At 48.1% G+C, this 19,976-nt stretch overlaps 1 protein-coding gene across 1 annotated transcript in view; it reads left to right on the top strand.

The window, feature by feature from the left end:
- The first annotated feature begins 214 nt into the window (after window positions 1-214).
- Window positions 215-19,976, top strand: part of MEGF6 (multiple EGF like domains 6) — a 39,423-nt gene continuing 19,661 nt past the window's right edge. Inside the window, exons 1-13 of the mRNA XM_063317675.1 lie at window positions 215-383; window positions 6,241-6,363; window positions 11,149-11,274; window positions 12,267-12,389; window positions 13,357-13,479; window positions 14,297-14,434; window positions 15,192-15,314; window positions 15,722-15,844; window positions 16,604-16,771; window positions 17,519-17,650; window positions 18,356-18,484; window positions 18,734-18,862; window positions 18,966-19,100. Of these exons, the coding sequence (XP_063173745.1) occupies window positions 215-383; window positions 6,241-6,363; window positions 11,149-11,274; window positions 12,267-12,389; window positions 13,357-13,479; window positions 14,297-14,434; window positions 15,192-15,314; window positions 15,722-15,844; window positions 16,604-16,771; window positions 17,519-17,650; window positions 18,356-18,484; window positions 18,734-18,862; window positions 18,966-19,100 (1,741 nt within the window). The remainder of the gene's footprint in view (window positions 384-6,240; window positions 6,364-11,148; window positions 11,275-12,266; window positions 12,390-13,356; window positions 13,480-14,296; window positions 14,435-15,191; window positions 15,315-15,721; window positions 15,845-16,603; window positions 16,772-17,518; window positions 17,651-18,355; window positions 18,485-18,733; window positions 18,863-18,965; window positions 19,101-19,976) is intronic.

Consider the following 19,976-nt stretch of genomic DNA (forward strand, 5'->3'; position numbering starts at 1 on the left):
CAGAGCGCATTAAAGCCGGGGCTGCAACACTGGGACTCCCTCGGACAATGCAGCACTAGGAAATTTAACCAGGAAATTTGACATGGCCTGCAGGGGGGCAGGAAACCACGGCTGTTAAGAGGAGGGGAGAAACGATTCCCCCGCTCAGCGTTTACCCTCTGTTGCAGCTCAGCCCCCATTTTTCTCTGCTTTGGGGAAGGGAACGGTCTGCGTTATGCCGGGGGGAAAGGCGAGGTGGGGCGGCTTCATGCTGTGGTGCCTTGTGGTGGGGAGTCACTTCCCCAGAGCATCTGGGCTGCACCGTTGGTACCTCTGGAAAAATTGCTATCCGTGCTACGGTGGTCGAGCTGCACACGGCGGGGGCCACTCTGAATTAAGGCCAGGTGAGTTCAGCTGCAGGAACGCCGTTCCTGCAGAAGGCAAGCTGGGGCTAATGGGGGGCTGCAGATAATACCTATCTATCTACTCACAGGTAGTCCTCGACTTATGACCACAAATGGGACCGGAACTTCCTTTGCTCAGTGAGGTGGTTGTTAAGTCACACCTGATTTTACAAACTTTTTGCCACTGTCATTAAGTGAATCACATGGTTGTTAAGTGACTCCGGCTCTCCCCACTGACTTTGCTCATCGGAAGCCGGCTGGGAAGGTTGCAAATGGCAATCACGGGACCCCAGGACACTGAAACCAGCATAAATACATGCTGGTTGCCAAGCGCCTGAATTTTGATCACGTGACCACAGAGACGCTGCAAAGGTCATAAGTGCGAGGACTGGTTGTAAGTCACTTTTTTCAGCTCCATTGCAACTTCAGACTGTTGCTAAACGAATGGTCGTAAGTCAAGGACTACATCTATATCTATCTATCTATCTATCTATCTATCTATCTATCTATCTATCTATCTATCTATCTATCTATCTATCAGTATTTTGCCTTCAGCAGAACACTGTATTGTCCTGGGTGGGTTGGTTTAATACAACAAAGCCATGGTGCATGATCCAGTTTGGAATGGTGGCAATGTCCACATCAATATTCTACCAATCAAGTGAGGTTTGTTCAGTGCGGTGAACGTGAGCAGTGGGCATTTTGTACAGTGGGATTTGCAACTGGGGGTGGTTGTCCATGGGGACAACCTTGTGGTGTTAGCAGAAGGAAACACACATGGGGGGGGAACTGGTTGGGGTGGGAATGGAGTGGCCCAAATGCTGCTGTAGAAGGGACCTTGTCTTTGAACCCTAGAATTGGAAGGGATTCTTGAGGTCATCTAGTCCAATCCCTGCTCACTGCGGGAATCTGAATGAAAGCCTCCCAGACAGTTGTGGCCCTGCTTCCATACATCCATTGGAGGTTAACCCACAACCTTTCTGGGCTCTGGGTTCCAGTTTGTCCTAATTCAACTTCAGGGTGCCTCCGACGCTCTTAAGATAGATGGCTGCCTCTGAGCCAGCTATGGGAGAGTGAGTGAAACAGGTTTGATCAAAGGATGTTTCCCCTCGCTTGCGATTCACCCCATCAGGGTTCATCACGAGCCGCAGTTTAGCATGGACTTGGCTTAGAAGGTTGTGGTTCAGAAGCCATGATTTGTGGCTTAGGGCAATGCACGGGCTGGGCCAATCTAGTTTCTTCTCTGCTTGGCCTTGTGGCTTTGTGGAAACACAGCCATTGCTGCTCGTAAAACCACATGCACGGACACACACGCACACACACGGGTAGCTTCCATTGTAACCTGGTGCACATGAGGTGCATTTTGGAATCTGTGAATCCCTCCTTGCCCCCGCCTCCTGCAGAGACTCCTATTTCCTGCCCATTTCTCATGCATGGAGGAGGCAAACAGGCTAGCTGGAGGACTCGTCCAAATGTATTTGGGGTCATTTGGGAGTCCTGGTTTAGGAGGTTGGATTTCTCTCCCTGAGGTCGAAGGCTTTGAGATCGCCTCCTGCCATCTCTTAGCAGTCGTCAAATGGTGCTCTGCGGACGATGCTGTCCGGGGAGCCCACCTTGAAAACGCAATTTTGGCAATTTTAATGCTCTTCGACGCCTCTTACTTCCAGTCTGGTTCACACGTACGCTTGGGGGCTCAGAGATAACCCAAAGCTGGATGGGGTGTGAGGAGGGCTAATACAGTGTTCCTCAATCTCAGCAACTTTCAGAGAGCTGGACTTCAACCCCCAGCATTCTTAGCCTCAGCCATAGTGCTGGCTGGGGAATTCTGGGAGTTGAAGTCCACCCCTCTGAAAGTTGCTGAGCTTGAGGAACACTGCTGGGGAGGAAAGAGGGGAGATTCACAAAGATCCAGAGAGGTTGGACTGAAAAGAACAGGATGGAACTCAGCAGGGAGAGGAAGAGGAAAGGCAGAAAGGGTTGGACTAGAAGACCTCCAAGGGCCCTTTCAACCCTATGATTCTTTGAATAGAGGATGGGGAGGCCTGGCAGTAGGACTGTGAAATGGATCTGGGTGTCCTTGTTGGCCACCAGCTAAGTATGATACAGCTGTGTGGTGTAGCTGCTGCAGAGGCAAATGCCTCTCCTCTTACACAAAAGAGAGAATGCCTCTCCTGTCATAAAAGAAGAGGCATTCCTTGTCCTTTTTTCTGCCCAAGGGGGCACGTCTCCCCTATTCCATGTTAGAAGAGACATTTCTCTTCCTTCTCTCACCAAATGGATGGTTTATTTTCATTGCATCTCGAGGGAATGCCTCTTCTCTTCCAATCTCAAGCAGCGCCTGTTCCCTTTCCATCTCATGAGGGAAAGCCTCTTCCCATCTGACAAAGGAATGCCTCTTCTCTACCTAGCTCAGCAGGGGATGCCTCTTCTCTCCCCATCTCAACTGGGAATGCCTCTTATTTTCCATTACGAACCTGAGCCCGCAATCCAATGCAGCTGCTCAAAAGGCCAATGCCATCTTGGGGTGCATTAATAGCCCAGATCATGGGAAGTGATGGTCCCCCACTATTCTGGCTTGGCTGGCACCCCTCTTGGAGTCCTGGGTCTAGTCCTAGGAATCACAGTTGAAACAGGACGGGCAAATTGGAGGGACTTCAGAAGAGGACTATTAAGATGCAGAAGGGTCTGGCAGCCAAGCCCTTTGAGGACCTGGATATGTTTAGCCTCAGAGGAGAAGGTAATAGCAAATATCTCAAGGGGGGTCACACAGAAGAGTGCTTCTCTTGCCCCAGAGGGCAGAACCAGAATCTGTGGGTTCAAACTAACCACGAAGTAGGATCAGGGTACGTTGAACAGGCTGCCACATGACGTGGTGAGTCCTCCTTCACCAGGGGGTGTTCAAAAAGAGGCTGGATGGTCACCTGTCCAAGATGCTATAGTAGATCCTGCACAAAGAGAGGGTTGCACTAGATGGCCTCTCGGTCCCTCCAGCTCTGTCATTCCATGATCCAGCATGAAGATCCAAAGCTAGAGATGGGAAGTTGTGAAACAGCTGTGCCTATTTGCACACATGCCCGTCAGGCATGCCAAGCTCTCTTTCCAAATCCCCACTTCCTTACGCTTTCAGACCCGAATCCCAATCCAAACATTTCTGTAAATGTTTCCCGGCAGGGTCCAAACTCTGCGGCGAGCCAAGCTGAATTGTCCGGTTTCTGCGGACTGGAACCTCCTCTGTTGGTTTGGGTTCAAAAGAGATGTTTGGCAAGTGGCTGTGAGCGGGCGCCAAGCCAAAATGGCAAATGGCCAGTCGTTTGCTTCCAGGGCCTGGACGGTGTGGGGCAGATGGGGGAGTTAAAGAAAACAGGGAAAACACACACACGCTTGGCTGTCTTAAATAGATGCTGTTGGTACGGAGACAAAGGGAAAAAAGAATTCCATTTGGAATGGAAAAAGCGTTTTCTTTTCCCTTTGCACTACGATCTGCTCCATAAACCCCAAATAATGCAGAATCACTCCTGTGATGATCAACTAAAGCATTAGAAGAAATTCTTGGGGCCAAAGGGGGTGGGGTGGGGGGGAGAACAGAAAAAGAAAAATCTGTGCAGGTCCTTTTCCGGTGGGGTAATACGGGCAAGGCCACCTTTCGCTGGAGACAGGCAGCAGGTGGGAATGTGAGATCTTTGGAGCTTTTACATTTTATTTTTTAAAATTAAAATGAAGCACGGCCTTTGAAAAGAACCTGATTCTGCAGCCCCAAACTTTAAAGAAAGTTTCCCCCTCACCTGGGAAGCAGATTGGAATGGAGCCCTGCTTGGCGCATCTTTCTGGCTCCATCAGCCACGTTTTTCTCTTCTTCCCTCGCATCAGACATGACTCCTTGGGTCTCCTTGGACACATTCATGCATTTCTTGGGGGTGTTACAGAAGTTATCTTGATTGCAGAGGTTAAGATGCCAAATTGGGACTGGGGAGACTCAAGAGATAGAGTTTACTGGGCAGTCCTTGGCTCTTCTTGCTCAGCCTGGCCTACCTCATAGGGTTGTTGTGCAGAAGAAATTAAGACCCCTGCCCCGCCGCTGGTGGTTCTTAGAAGAAAGACAAGCTCTGAGCTTTAGTATACACACAGCATAAGAGAGCCATTGTACCTAAATCGGATTTCCGTGGTGGCGAACAACTGTTACAAAATTTGGAGACGACCATGAGTGGATAAAGCACGCAGAATGGTTAAGGAAGAGAAATGAAGGTGTCCTGAAGGTTTTCAGATTTCAGATTGGGAGAATTAGTGCATCAAAATCATTTTTATCTCCCCCCCTCCATGTTTCTATGCATAAAATCAGAGTTCAAGGATTCTGTCTTGAGCTTGGCTAAAAACGGGCTTCTGTTTTTCTGCCCCATTTCAGAGGACTTTTGATTTCCCATGGGGGTGACGTTTTCCCCAAGCGTTCTTGTTCCATCTGATGGGGAGGGAAAGTGATTGGATGATTCCCACCCCCCCGAAAGATTTGTTTAAAAAGTGCTTTTGAGTTTGGTGTAGCTGTTGAGCTTGCTTTGATTATTTTTCTGCTCATGTTTCTCCTTCTGCAGAAAGGCAAGATTTGGAAGAAAAAGCACATCTCTTGGGCTGATATGAAATGACCTAAGGATAATCATACTTTGGCCCTGAGTTGGAGAATGTTTGTATTCTTTCCCCTTAAAAAAAAACACAATTTAATCAATGTAAGGATGCTTGGTCCCTTTCTTCTCCGCCATGATCAGCAATAAGTGATACTAACATTTTCAAAGAAGGAAGAGAAGGATAAAGTTATAAAGAAGCGGCTTCTGGTCTTTATAATTACAATTACATTTATATTTTACCCCCTTTAAGGTTACAACATAATTTCCTTCTTTCCATAATCTGATCATCAAACCCGTAAATCACAAGTTAATTTTTTTCCGTTTTCAGCAAAAAGCCCATAAAGGGTTTCCAGTCGCTAACAAATGTAGCTGTTGTCTTTTCTCTGATCGAACAAGTCAATTTTGCCATCTCTGCTAATTCTGTCATCTTCACCAGCTGGTCCTCCATTGTGGCTATTTCAGAGTTGTGATGCTAAAATTTTCCAGCAGCAGCTAAAACTGCGTGTTTCTCCTATATCTGTTTCTTACTATCTGCCACTTTTCCTTGGTGCAGAAAGCCAAATTAATAGATTTACGTGGGTTGCAAAAATAGAGAAATGGTGCTCTGTTAATGGAGTACAAACTGCATTTCTGAACCCTGAATGTGCTCAAATTTGCCAGTTCACCCATTTGGGGAACTGGAGCAAAGCAGGATGTACAACTCTGATTTAAATGGTGATGTGAATTTGTTATATTTTCTGACTGAATTTGTTTATGACCCATAGAAATATGGTTGCTATTATTGTTGGCTTTCCTTTTTACTTAAAAAAAATGCTTCTAGCTAATCTACAGGAAAAAAAATGTCTAAGAGAGTTTGCAAAATAATGGAACTTTGGAATTTGCCCCAAGGGGGGAAAATAGATCTGAAAATTTATGCACAGTCCCCGAAATTAGTCCAGAATGTTTCCAAGTTCACTTTATTTAACAGAGAGCCATGGAAGAAATACGGATATTGTCCGGCCACCCACCCTGTCATAACTTCTTGCTTGAAATTTCTTGGTTGGAAAAGGCGCTATCAGATTCCTCCTAATTTTTCCTGGGTTTTGTTTCATTTTCTCCTTTGACCACCGCTGGTTTTGACAAGGGGACAAATGTCTGCTTGGGTAGGATTGGCAAGCCACGATGCCGTCTCTCTGGGGCTGGGGGGCTGGCCAACAAAACTGCTGAGCTGAGCTCGTCTCGTTTCCATGTTGCTTTTCTTCCAGATGTTGATGAATGCCAAGCTCACAATGGAGGCTGCCAGCAGAGATGCGTGAACACCCCGGGGAGCTATTACTGCGAATGCAAGCCAAGATTTCGTCTGCACACTGACGGCAGGACGTGCCTCCGTAAGTTTGGCATTCTGGTCCTGTTCGGCTGCCTGTATTGCTTAGAGCATCTTGTGCAGTGCATTCTGGGACTATCCCATGGACAGAGGGAGCCTGCCTCTTTCTGGCCAGTGAGGCTGCTCAATCCCCTGGTGCATTGCTCCCCCAGTCGTACCTGAGGGGATCATGCTTCAAGATGGATGGATGGATGACAGATAGATAGATAGATAGATAGATAGATAGATAGATAGATAGATAGATAGATAGAGATAGATAGATAGATAGAGATAGATGGAGTTAGATATAGATAATATATTCAAAGATGGAGGACAGAATGATGATAAATGACACACATAGATAGGAAGATTCACAGACAGAGATATAGTGATAGATAGAGAGATGATAGATAGATCTTAACGTGGAAGTATTTGAAATGCGTCAGGCCGGGATAGAAATTCCTCTGCACCTAAGAAAATACTAAAAGAGGTTTTTTTTTACAAAAAAGGATGGGTGGAGAAGAGATGAGTGGCTGGACTAAAGCATTTGGCCATTTCTCTTTTGCACAGAATATCCTCCTGCTGAGTGCACATGTCAGAGTACAAACCATGGTTAGATGTGGCATTTCAACCAAGCCCATAATAGAGACGGGGGCTGCTTGATGTTTGGTGCTGAACTATGTTTGCATGACCTACTTTGCCTTGTGACTAGATTAACCCAGTTTGGTGTAGTGGTTAAGGCACTGGCCTAGAAACCAGAAGAGCGTGGTTCGAGTCCCACCTTAGGCATGAAAGCGGCTGGGTGCCCTTGGGCCAGTCCCTCTCTGTCAGCCCAAGAGCCAATCAGGCGTGGCAGGAGAGTTTTAGTCCCGCCTTAGGCATGAAAGCGGGTGGGCGACCTTGGCCAGTCCCCCTCTCAGCCCAAGAGCCAATCAGACGTGGTAGGAGAGTTCTAGTCCCGCCTTAGGCGTGGAAGCCGGCTGGGTGACCTTGGCCAGTCCCTCTCTCTCAGCCCAACCCACCTTGCAGGGTTGTTGTTATGGAGAAAATAGGAGGCGGGGTATTACGCGTGTTTGCTCCCTTGAGATATATATAAAAAAGGTGGGTGAAAAATATAATAATCATAATCCTAATAAGAACATTTTAGGAATGTTCATTTATTCAGGAACAAATACCATTTAATGCCAATAATCTAACCTACAATATATACTGCACTGACTGCCAGCCCAAGCTATTAAAAGCGTGATATCACTATAAGCATAAATTTCAAGTTTTAAAGGCAAAAGGGAATATAGCAGAGATTTACCTAATGTGGGCAAAAGGGTGCCATAATAACTGAAGTAAAATGGGAATAGCTAACGGGAAGAGTAAAACGCCTCTACCACTACAATCTAGAGCTAAACTGTATTTCATATTAATGTTGTATCAGGTGGGATGAAAAAGAAGAACGTAGAAAAGATAATGGTAATGACTTAAAAGACTAAAAGGCCCGTAGTTTGAATGGATGATTTCAGTTGAGTCAGGAGCAGGCAAAAAAGTCAAGATGGTACAATCAAAGAGGATTGTAAAGGAGGGATTACACTCTTCTCTTTGCCTGCTTCTGCTGCCAAATCAGTTAATAGTTAAATTCAGTTAATTTCTACCACTCTAGTTATATATTAAAAAGGTAATATAAATACAAATGGGACGCGGTGATGCTGCGGGTTAAACCGCTGAGCTGCTGAGCTTGCCGATCGGAAGGTCGGCGGTTCGAATCCACGTGACGGGGTGAGCTCCCGTTGCTAGTCCCAGCTCCTGCCAACCTAGCAGTTCGAAAACATGCAAATGTGAGTAGATTCATAGGTACCGCTTCGGTGGGCAGGTAACGGCGTTCTGTGACTATCATGCCGGCCACATGACCACAAAGGAAGTGTCTACGGACAAACGCCGGCTCTTCGGCTTTGAAACGGAGATGAGCACCGCCCCCTAGAGTCGGACATGGCTGGACTTAACGTCAAGGGAAACCTTTACCTTTACCTATAAATACAAATATAATAACAACATTTTCACTACACAGCTGGCCATCACAACATTGGGGCACAGCTGGATGGAAGAGCGCCTTTTCTCGCCACACACTCGGCTTCCTGGATCCATGGGGTCCCTCTTTGTGGCCAAGTGAGTGGCAGAGGGAGGGATAGAGGAAGGAAGGAAGGAGGGAGGGAGAAAAGGAAGGAAGGAAGGAAGGAAGGAAGGAGAGAGATAACCAGAGGGAGGGAGGGGAGGAGGGCAGGCAGGCAGGCAGGCAGGTGGACGGACGGAAAGAAGGAAGGAAGGAAGGAAGGAAGGAAGGAAGGAAGGAAGGAAGGAAAGAGAGATAACCAGAGGGAAGGAGGGGAGGAGGGAAAGCAGGCAGGCAGGCAGGTGGATGGACGGAAAGCAGGAAGGAAGGAAGGAGTGAAGGAAGGAAGGAGAGGGAGAAAGAAAGGAGGGTGAAGGGAGGGAGGGAGGGAAAGAAGGAAGGAAGGAGGGAGGGAGGGAGGGAGGGAGAAGGGAGGGATGGAGGGAAAGAAGGAAGGAAGGAGGGAGGGAGAAGGGAGGGAGGGAGGGAGGGAAAGAAGGAAGGAATGAAGGAAGGGAGAAGGGAGGGAGGGAGGGAGGGAAAGAAGGAAGGAAGGAAGAAAGGAGTTTGCCTTCAGATCAGCTTGTGAGCCATTGCTATTTAGGGCGTCTCCCAGCATCACCCCCTCCATTGCCCGGCCTTCTCTAAAGCTGGTCCCTTTCCCCAAGCCAGCCTTCAACATCCCTTTGAGATAGTGGGCAAAGGCAGACAAGGTTAAAAACGTCTGCCAACAGCCAGGGGTGGGCGGGTGGACCAAACCCTTCCATGTTCAGGAACATTGCAACCCCCATTGCATGTTAGCCCAGTGAGTCCCTCTCCACTTAGCAGCCCTGTTTTGATGAGCTGGAATATCCAGGTCAGTTGCAACCCGTGTTCCACAGATTGCCAAACCCTGACCAGTTTAGGGATTTAAGCGATGCAGGGATGAGCATCCTCAGTGGGCTCTTGCAGATATTTTTCAGGAGCCTGGCCAGCCGAAGAGTACGGCTGTTTTTTGCATGCCTCTTTTTAAATCCCTTTTCTTTTTTAAAGACCAGATTATTGTTCTCCCCATGAAAACAGTCCAGGGGATTTTGACTAATCTGACTAATTTTAGGGCCAGGTCACAGCAGACGAGCCAGACGTTTGCAAACGGCTGGTTTATTTCTGGAAAGAGCCGGAGGTGAAGTCAAGGAATTGGGACATCTGGTGTGCATTAAATTGCAATTCTTTTTTATTGGATGCGTCCTTCCATTCATCTGCAGGGCATTCCAACCGAGCAGTGCTGCCTTGCTACACTTTTATCGGAGAAAAGGAATAGATCCTGGTTAGATCCTCCACCCTGCCCTTCTCCGCAAAATGCTCAGGACAGCTCACTTACCGCTTTCCCGCATCTTTTCCTTAGAACAACAACCCTGTAAAGTAGGACAGGACCGATCCAAAGCAAGCCAGGGAGTTTCTGTGGCTGAGAGGGGATTTGAACCCATTATCCTGGTGCCTAGTCCGACACCTTCACTGCAACACTGCGCTGGCTGTCGAGATATGGTGGTAACCCTTTGCAAGAAAGCAGACACGAATTTAAAAGCAGAAGAATCAAATATACTGCATTATCGCAGATAAGAAAGTTGGAATACAGATCAGCTGGAATGCCATCTTATTTATGATCTCTCACATCCCACTTTGGAGAGAAGCTTGCATAGAATTTGTTTCCACATAAGGCTTTTCAAACTTGGCAACTGTAAGATGTGTGGACTTCAACTCCCAGAATTCCCCAGCCAGCTATGAATTCTGGGAGTTGAAGTCCACACATCTTAAAGTTGTATTTCCCACTGGCCAACACAGAGGAAGGTGCCACACAACAAGCTGCGTTGTTTGCAACGGCCACAAGGAAGATCCGAATGCAGATGTTGAGAGACAGCGCTGCACATTGTAGGCAGGAAGAATGGAACGGATGTGGATTTTTCTCATTTTATGTGGATGTTGGCTAAAAGCTGCAGTTGCAAATTCAGGGATTAAATGTCAGCGTAGATCAGCCAAGCAGAATCTGAAAAATTAGTCATTTTAAAATGTCAGCTCTGGAATGGAAACTTTGGATCTCTTTGTCTGGCTCTTCTGTGGCCCCCCCATTTCTCAGTGTTGCCTTTTGGGGCTCCGAATGGGGGGTGGCGTTAATCCTGGCCTTCTCCCATCTCACGCCCTTAAAGCTTTCCAGCTTCAGTTCTTGGAGCACAGTTTGGTTTTATCAATTGCCAGGCGACTTCTGGTCCTTGTTATGTGTCCCAGGCTGGAATTTACTCGGCATGGTCAATGCAGACAAAATGCCGAAGTTTGGCCAACGCGGTTCGGAAAAAATGGCAAGGTTCAAATGGGGAGAACATTTGCCGGGGGAGATGATTCTGACAGCTGCAGAATTTCAGGAGGCGCCACAGGGAAATTAGAAGAGTGCCTGGCAGAGGAAGCGCACCGTCTGAATTGAAGGCAACGCTGAAACATCTCTGCAAGTTTCCGATCCTCACAGCTTACAGATGAGAATTTAAGTCAAGATCCCCTTAGAGTAGTGAGTTTGTGCAGAAATGGATTTTTATTTCCCCTGGATCCACAACTCCCACTCAGGACAAACAGAAGCACCTGGCTTGTGCGTGGCTCCACCTGATGAACTTCCACCTGGCTCGTTTGTGTCTCCACCTGATGGACTTCCACCTGTGTGACCCTTTTTTTCTTCCCTCTCCCTAGCTGGAAACCCCTGTGCCATCAACAACGGGGGATGTGAACACGATTGCGTGCAGCTCAGCTTCTCGCAGCACCGATGCCAATGCCGGCTGAATTACCAGTTGAAAGAGGATGGGAAACATTGTGTGGGTGAGCGCATCGCAAACCTAAAATAATAATAATAATAATAATAATTATTATTATTATTTAGATTTACAGGTAGTCCTCACTTAATGACCACAATTGAGACCGGAATTTCAGTTGCTAAGTGAAATGGTCATGAAGCGAATCTGACCCAATTTTACCTTTTTTGCAGTGGTTGTTAAGCAAATCACCACAGGCATTAAGTGAACCACGTGGTCGTTAAGTGAACCACATGGTTGTTAAGCAAATCATGTGGTTCCCCATTGATTTTGCTTGCCAGAAGCAGTCCGGGAAAGTTGAAAATGGCAATCAAGTGACCACGGGATGCTGCGAGGGTCATAAATGCGAACTGGTTGCCAAGCGCCCAAATCATGATCACGTGACTGCAGGGATGCTTGACGGCGTAAGTGTAAGCACTGGTTGTAAGTCCTTTTTCCCAGCACTGTCGTAAGTCTGAACTGTCACTAAACAAATGGTCATTAAGTGAGGACTACCTGTACATGCTGCTCATTTTGCAAAGCAAACATTGGGCAGCTAATGCAATAAAAACGGCAATCTAATTATGGATAGCAAAAAGCATAATGATACAATGAATTAAAATAAAACTACAGCAACTTAACATCAGCAGGGAATGTAAGTTCGCCTCTCTTAAATTTAACCATTTCTTGCTGTCTCTAATTAGGATCTTGGCTACCATCTTTTTCTCTCTATACCAGGGTTTCTCAAGCTTAGCCACTTTAAGATGGGTGGACTTCAACTCCCAGAATTCCCCAGCCAGCAAGCTGCTTCTTGGGGAATCCCCTTTTAGCCTGCCAGTTAAGCCACCAAACCTGGTATTCTTGACTTGGGGGGATGTGGCATTGCAAACCCACCCAGTTAGGGGCCTTCAGGAGACGAGGGTGAGACCAGATGTGGTTTAACCTGACATTTTGGGTGTGTTGCACACCCACAGCTGATGCCCCTTTCCCACAGCTAACATGCACCTTCTGCCTTCCCAGTGAGAAACCCATGCGCCACTCAGAACGGTGCTTGCATGCACAAATGCCGGAATCATCACGGGGTGGCGCATTGCGAATGCCACCCTGGCTACCGACTGGGGCCGGACCGCAAAACCTGCCAAGGTAGGGGCAGGCCACATTCCTCCTAATGCTGGGCTCACCTTTGGAGAGTTTTCACAAGCCGTCTTTAAATCCCTCTCCGCTTAAACCGCCATGTCAAGAGGACCCAGATCTGGCCAACTGTGGTTTGTGTGGCGAGCCACGGTTAAGCAACGGGTGATGGCTGTCACTAAGGAGATTCCTCTTTGGCTCTGCTTGTCTTTTATTTGCTATGATATTGTTGCAAAATGTAATAATGCTATTTATAATATATTATGAAAATATGTAAGACATATAATTATTATAAACATTATATAATTTCAATAACTGGTATTTATACAATACTGATTATGAATGATTAACACTCTCAGGTTTAAATAGTTAAAGCCAGTGTTTTTAAAACTGGGCCACTTTAAGATGGGTGGACTTCAACTCCCAGAATTCCCCAGCCAGCCATGCTGGCTGGGGAATTCTGGGAGTTGAAGTCCACCCATCTTAAAGTGGCCCAGTTTCAAGAACATTGGTTTAAGCCATTGAAGATTCAATAAAAGAAAGTAATATTATTCATCATAACTATAGCTTAAAATGTCAGTGTGAATAAATGTAATAATATTTGGCTGCTTCACCCAGCCTTGAACATAACAGTGCAGATCGGCTGCAGGTCGCATCAGTGTTTGTCACACATTAAATATTCCAGTCTCAAAACCGATTCCTAGTATTAAAATCACGACTAGTTTTGCTTCATGTTGATGGTCCATATTGAAAAGGAAAAAAGATAAGCCGAGCCAGTTCGACAATCATTAGAATACCAATAGATTGATAAAAAAAAGAAAAGGAAAAATAAAAAAAAAATTGTTGGGTTGCTAACTTCCCCCTTTTTGCTCATTAACAATAATGAACTTTAATTATTATTTAATTACAATATTTATTGGCATTTAGGGCCCCTCAGAAGCCACACTCTGATTATCTTGCATTGATCCCTTTAACCCAGATATTGACGAATGCGCGACGGGCGTGGCAGCATGCGCACACACGTGTCTGAATGCTCGGGGCTCCTATAAATGCGTGTGCCACTTTGGCTACGAACTCGGGGCAGAGGGCAAGCAGTGTTACCGTGAGTTTGCACTTCCACCTTTTCCAAGACTTGCCTTTCGAAAATGAGAATTCACCCCGAGCGAGCGGAAAGATCAAGCACCACGCCGGGTGCCACTGAATGCTTTGCAAAAATCAAGTTCAGGAGAAACCTGTGGGTTTGCGATCAAGAGAAAGTTGACTCCGAGTGATAGATGTCGCAAAGAAATGTTGCAGAAATGGTTGATAGTTTGATCTTTGGCCACGCTTTGGGGTGTTTTACCTCTCAAACTCATTGAATCGTGAGTTTTTTGGCGATCCCCTAAATCAGCAGTTGTCAAAGTGGGGCCTGGGGATCCCTCAGACCCTTTCAGGGATCCGCGAAATCAAATAAACAAATATTTTTAAATTTCCCAACTTTCATTTCTAATAATGTGAGTATTGATGAATAAAGCCACATAAAGCCAAGTTCTGTTGGGTCCTCAATTGTTTTTAAGGATTCGGAGTCCAAAATGTTTTCAAACCACTCCCTTAGAGGACAGCAAAGGATGTGGGATTCCTGATTTTAACTCGATTCCTTTTGTTCTATGCAGTGAATCTGTTTTGTGGAGGAAGGGAAGGGAAAAATGGGATTTTAAAAAAATAATGCGTCAATGAATAAGCAAAGCATAAAGCAGAATGTAAATTGAATCTCCCCAATTTAGAGGATATTGATCACTTAGATAAATTAGCCAATTAGGGAATTAGCCAATCTGGAAAGGGTGGAAAGATCTGGCTTTGGAATCTGCAAAATTGGGAAGCGACTTTGTGATAAAGGTCAGTTCTGTGTTGCATTTCCCCCCACCCCTAATTTTTTCCAGGAATAGAAATGGAAATTGTGAATAGCTGTGAAACCAGCAACGGGGGCTGTTCCCACCTGTGTCATCACACCAGCTCCGGTCCGGCCTGCGGCTGCAATTTCGGATACCGCCTGGATGAAGACGAAAAGACTTGCATTGGTGACCGGTTACTCCATTGGCAATTTGTTGAGAAAAAGGCCATTTTAGTCTAGGCTGACCCTATTTCCTTGAGACAAAAACGGGACATTGGGATGGCAAAACGGGGCAGGACTGGGCGACGGGCTGGATCGGCAGGCAGGAACGTCTCAGGTTTCCTTGGGCTGGGAATCTTCGGATTCCTTCGTTTGCGAGAGGCAAGGCTGGGCCGGAGAGTCTAGTGAACATTTGTCCCCGACAAGCCGTTCCTCCTCTGGCCGTGCTTTTACGTTCTTTTCTTCCCGCCGTTTCAAGGCAGGAGCCAATCGGCTCGCCCTCTGATCACCGCCTATCAGCCGATCCTGTTTTTTTCTTTTTAGGTTTCCCGCCGGGTTGAGCTCTGCGGCTTTTTCCCTGCCATTTCTGCTGAGCTCCCCCTCCTTCCACTCAAAGTCGGATTGCATTCTGACAGGTTCGCGGGAACTTTCAAATTTTTAAGTAAGGTTTTTAAGAAAATGGGACAAAATGGACATTTATATTAAAACGACCGTCTGGTCTGGAAATGTTAAAAAACGGGACAGTCCCGTTCAAAATGGGACGTATGGTCAGCCTATTTTAGTCGCATTCGATTGAGGAGATCAAAAGGCTCAAGCTAAACGAACCGGGTTCGGTTTTGCACAACCAATCTTTCCTGTCCCACTCGCCTACTTCAAAGAACCCCCCTTCCAAATCTGCATTGACTTTCATTTGCAAACTTTTTTGATGCCTCTTATGTCTGCAGATGTCGATGAATGCAGCGCTGGGTCTCACTGCTGCCAACAAGGTTGTTACAACTATCCGGGGGGTTACGAGTGTGTTTGCTACGCTGGCTACAAGCTCAACCCTGCGGGCTGCGGCTGCGATGGTAGGTTGAATCGTAGAATGGAAGGGGTCTTGGAGGTCATCCAGTCCAACCGCCTGCCCAGGGCAGGAATCTACCCCTACCGCATCTGAATGTCCAGCCTCTGGCATGAGAGAGGCTGGGCAAGGGGCAAGAATTAATGCAGTGTATTTGTGTGCAGGAAGAGGAGAAAGAATGATGTGAGGACCTAGGGTGAGAAAACTGGGGAGCAGCTGTCGAAAGTGGGTGTGCATTCAGAGCGAAGGCAGGACAGGTTACCCTTACTCTGAACTGGCTAGGTAGCATTTTCCTGTCTGCACTCAGAACTGGCTTTGTGGTTGCAGAATCAGAGTGTTGGAAGGGACTACACTCAAGGTAAGTTTGTTATGTTTTTAAATGTTTGCAAGTTGACTCCTGTTTAATTTTTCCAGATCTGGACGAGTGCTCCGCAAATAACGGTGGCTGCGAACATTTTTGCCAAAACCTGGTTGGTTCGTTCCTCTGCAGCTGCCGGATCGGGCTCAAACTAGATGAAGATCGCAGAAGCTGCCTTTGTAAGTATCGGCGTCTTGGGGTTTCCATGCTGCACATGTGATCAGAGGATTTTGACATGTCGAAGACTTTGGTGGGGACCAGGAATAGGACACGTGTTTTCCAGATGTCTGGCATTCTTGATTTATTCCTTATTTACTGCAGTTCTGTTGCAACTTTCCTCTAAGAGCATCAGATCCTTTTCTGGCCGATTTCTTCTTTCTTTTTTGAACAACCTCCCTGTAGGGTAGGCTGGGCTGAGAAAGAGCGACTAGCTCAAAGTCACCCCAACGCGTTTCCATGGATGACGGTGGACTCAAAGCTGTGTTTCTCCAAACCTGTGTGTTTTTTACCCGTAGATTTGCCCGATGTACACATTTATGGCCAATTTCCTATCGTGCCTTTTTGCACACGATTTCTACAAATACATATATTGACATGCAGACTTTTCCCCAATGCCTTTTTAAAAATAGTACCTGCCACAACCAAATCCCTCCTTCAGCTAGGGCTGGTGAATTGCAGCAGGCAACAAATAAAACATCAAATTGGTGAATGAATGTGCTGCACGTTTTGGAAATCTGCATTTCCAACAGTGCCTGAATTTCAGTTCTGTGTCTGTTCAGAAAGGCAAAATGAAGCTCACGTTCAGCCGCTAACTAAAGGAGTTTTTCTTGACTTTAGAGGGCCAGTTAAATTTGGAGTATTTGCTCTGCTCATGTTTCTAGTCCTCTTTGTTCCCACCTTTATGTGGCAATCACTGGAGGCGTCTGCTCTCTCCGTAGCCCTTGAGGATCCCGTGGAGGCCTCGGACATCCGGCGCCCCGTCGTCCGTCCGCTCCCCCACGTGGCTGTTTTCCAGGATGAGCTCCCCCAACTTTTTGATGATGAATACGACGAAGAGGGGGAAGAGGTGGAGGCAAGAGGAGAACACACGCTCTCTGAGAAATTCAGTAAGTGTGGATACCACCTGCAACACACCTGGCCATGCTCCAAACTGGCCGGCTGGCCAGGCCTGCGTGAATTATTCCGTGGCGGCTTTCCGTTCTCAGTGGTCTCCTTACCTTTTGGAGCTGCAGAGCGTGCTCGGTTTGCCCACCGGGTTCTGCTCAGGACGTCAGCCCCCGTGCCATCTTTGGGGGAGGCCAAGGCAGGGTCTGCAAGGTGGGGTTTGGCCCTCACTTAGAAGAGAGAGCCTTGCCTTATCACCAAGCGGTATCCGGTTGGGTAGCACGAAGTGGGCCGTGCAGTGGGCAGAGTCTCCAGATGTTCAGACGGGACCGTTTTCCTAGGCTGGGCGGAAAATGCTGGGGGCCGGAGTGGGACTCAGCCGGGCCTCTTCCACCAAGCAAGGAGACTTCTGCGGTAGCCTGTCCCTCCCCACCTTGAGTTTTACGTCCTTCCTCCCTCCCTCCCTCCCTCCTCCATCTATCCCACTCCCCTCCCTCCCTCCCCTCATTTATTTATTTATTTTGAATTTTGTCACCGCCCATCTCACTCAAAGAGCAACTCTGGGCAGTTTTTAAATTTCACTTTCTTTTCCCTCCCTCCCACCCTCTTTCTTTTCTCTTTCTCCTCCTTCCCTTTTAATTTCACTTTTCCTTCCCTCCCTCCCTCCCTCCCCTTCTGGTTATTCCCTCCCCCCCCCCTCCCTCCCCTCCCTGCAATGTCTCCTGGGGTTTTTTCTCTGCTCTCCGCAGTCTGCCTGGACGACACATTTGGCCCCGACTGCAGCCTGCTGTGCGAAGAATGCCAGAACGGAGGCCGGTGCAACCAAGACGGGACCGGCTGCATCTGCACGGACGGATGGGCCGGGGTCCTGTGCAATGAAAGTGAGTCGGGGCAGAGGCCCATCGGCTCCAGAGATGGACACAAGCAGCAACAGGGGATGAGAAAGCAATGAGCGAGCCGGTTTAGAATTCAAAGCAGGGCCCTCTCTTGCCTTTGGCCCCCTTGATGTCGGCTGGGGCTGATCCGGCCACGTTTCCAGCCCGATGGTCTGAATGCTGGGAATGTTGCTTCCCCTGCTATTTCAACTGGCAGAGGATATGTGTGTTTACGCTACTGTTCTTCAACCTTGGCAACTTTAAGGTGTGTGGACTTCAACTCCCAGAATTCCCCAGCCAGCATGTCTGGCTGGGGAATTCTGGGAGTTGAAGTCCACACACCTTAAAGTTGCCAAAGTTGAAAAATACTGGTTTACACTCATCACCTTTATGGCTCGCCGCTCCCTCCCAGCCAATTTGCTCAGGAGTTTCTTGCAGCTTCCTTACCTCTTTACCCCAGACTCGGCCATTCCCACCTGGGGTGATAACCAAGCTCTCAGATTGCATTTCTGAAACTTCCTTGGCAAGTACTTTCTTCATCGAGAATTCTGGAAATCAATGTCCATCCAGCGGCCTTGGGCTGCACGGCCGAAGTGAAAAACTGAGATTGCGTCTGGAGCACGTCCATTGCATTGGAGCTCCATGCCACTGAATGGGCCTTCTTGGGAATTCTGGGCACCACCTCGACTGAATGGGATCTTCCTTTCCCAGCCTGCCAAAAAGGGACGTTTGGGAAGAACTGCAGCCAGCTTTGTCCCTGCCAAAACGGAGGCAGCTGCGATCCGGTGACGGGAGCCTGCCACTGTCCGCCCGGTGCCAGCGGGGACCTGTGTGAAGATGGTAAGACCAAAGGGGGTGGCTTGGCACCTCCCTGAATGTCCTTGGGGTCACTTTCCAAGCCCCCCAAAAGCAGAAGCCCTTCTGTCCCATTGCATTTTCAACTTCTGACCCCCAAGCAAAATTGTGCCCATTGCCATTTGCCCCCTGCCCAGCCATAACCACCGTACAGACCCCACAGAGTTAGCTGGGCATGAAAATTGCCCTTCTTGGCTTCCAAACACCTCCCTTTCGATGGCCCATCTCTTTCAGTCTGCCCAAAAGGATTTTTTGGAAAGCACTGCCGGAAGAAATGCCATTGTGCCAACAGGGGACGCTGCCACCGGGTTTTCGGCACCTGCCTCTGCGATCCAGGACTCTATGGGCGCTTCTGCCACCTAGGTAAATCCCCCATGTAACTTCTTCTCCCCAAGATGTAAAAAATGACCCTCGGAGAGCCCGTCCCGTTGATCTCCTTTCCCCCTCTCGGCTCCCCTTGTTTTAGCTTGCCCGAAGTGGGCGTACGGGGTCGGTTGCTCTGGGGAGTGCCAGTGCGTGCAAGTCAACACACAACACTGTGACAAGCGAGACGGCAGCTGCGTGTGCAAGCCAGGCTACCACGGGGAAAGATGCCAAGCGAGTAAGTTGGGTTGGGGGCAAACCGGGGATCGATCGCTGATCTGCTGAACTGGCTCCCAGCTGGGATCAGAGCGGGATGGGCAAAGAACTGGGGGCTGCGTTTGCACAACAGGCTGAGCTGGGGTCGGGCTATCCTGGGTTTTCTTTTGTTGTGTGAATCTGGCCCAGTTAAGGAACCAGTGAAGCCTGTTGGGTGGTGGCCTCCGTGCATCAAGAGCTCTGATAGGGAGGCACCTAGGACCGTTTGGACCTGAGACCTTCTGGCTTATATTTGGAAATAGCAGGGGGTCTGAACTGCTGGGAGAAAAACCACCTGGTGTCTTCAGATGTTTGGGACTTCAACTCCCATCATCCTGAGTCAGCAGGGCAACCAGGCAACAGTTTGAGGGAGGGGCTCCCCCAAACACGCAGGAGAACCACGTTGCCCATCCCAGGTCTATTTGAATTGAACATGGAGATGGGGCTCTTCCTGAGCCAGCTAGAGCAGGGGGTGCCACAGGGAAGGGGTCAAAAAAGTCAAGATGGCAGCCTGTGACCTGAGCCATGCCCTTTTGGCTCTGTGTCAGAAACACCAAGATTGCGGATGAGTCGAAGCGGGGCTTGGATTAGGTGGGTGTGGGATCCAACTTGACTTCCTCGACCCGCTCCGTGGAATCAAGCTTGAGTCTTTTGGGACTCCAAAGAATTCAGTGTATTCCGCTTAAAAGGTTTCCTCCGATTCCCTTCAACGCTTGGCTGCGTGAGTTCCTGAATCTGGATAAAGTGGAGCCAGATGGAAAGGAGGTGCCAAGATTGTTGGGTGGGGGGCTTGGTTTCTCCTCTGGACATGCCCCTTTCTTGCCCCACCCACATTGGCCCCCAGGACCCCCCCACAGCC

The sequence above is a fragment of the Candoia aspera genome, chromosome 18 (assembly GCF_035149785.1).
Source record: "Candoia aspera isolate rCanAsp1 chromosome 18, rCanAsp1.hap2, whole genome shotgun sequence".
Taxonomy (NCBI): Eukaryota; Metazoa; Chordata; class Lepidosauria; order Squamata; family Boidae; genus Candoia; species Candoia aspera.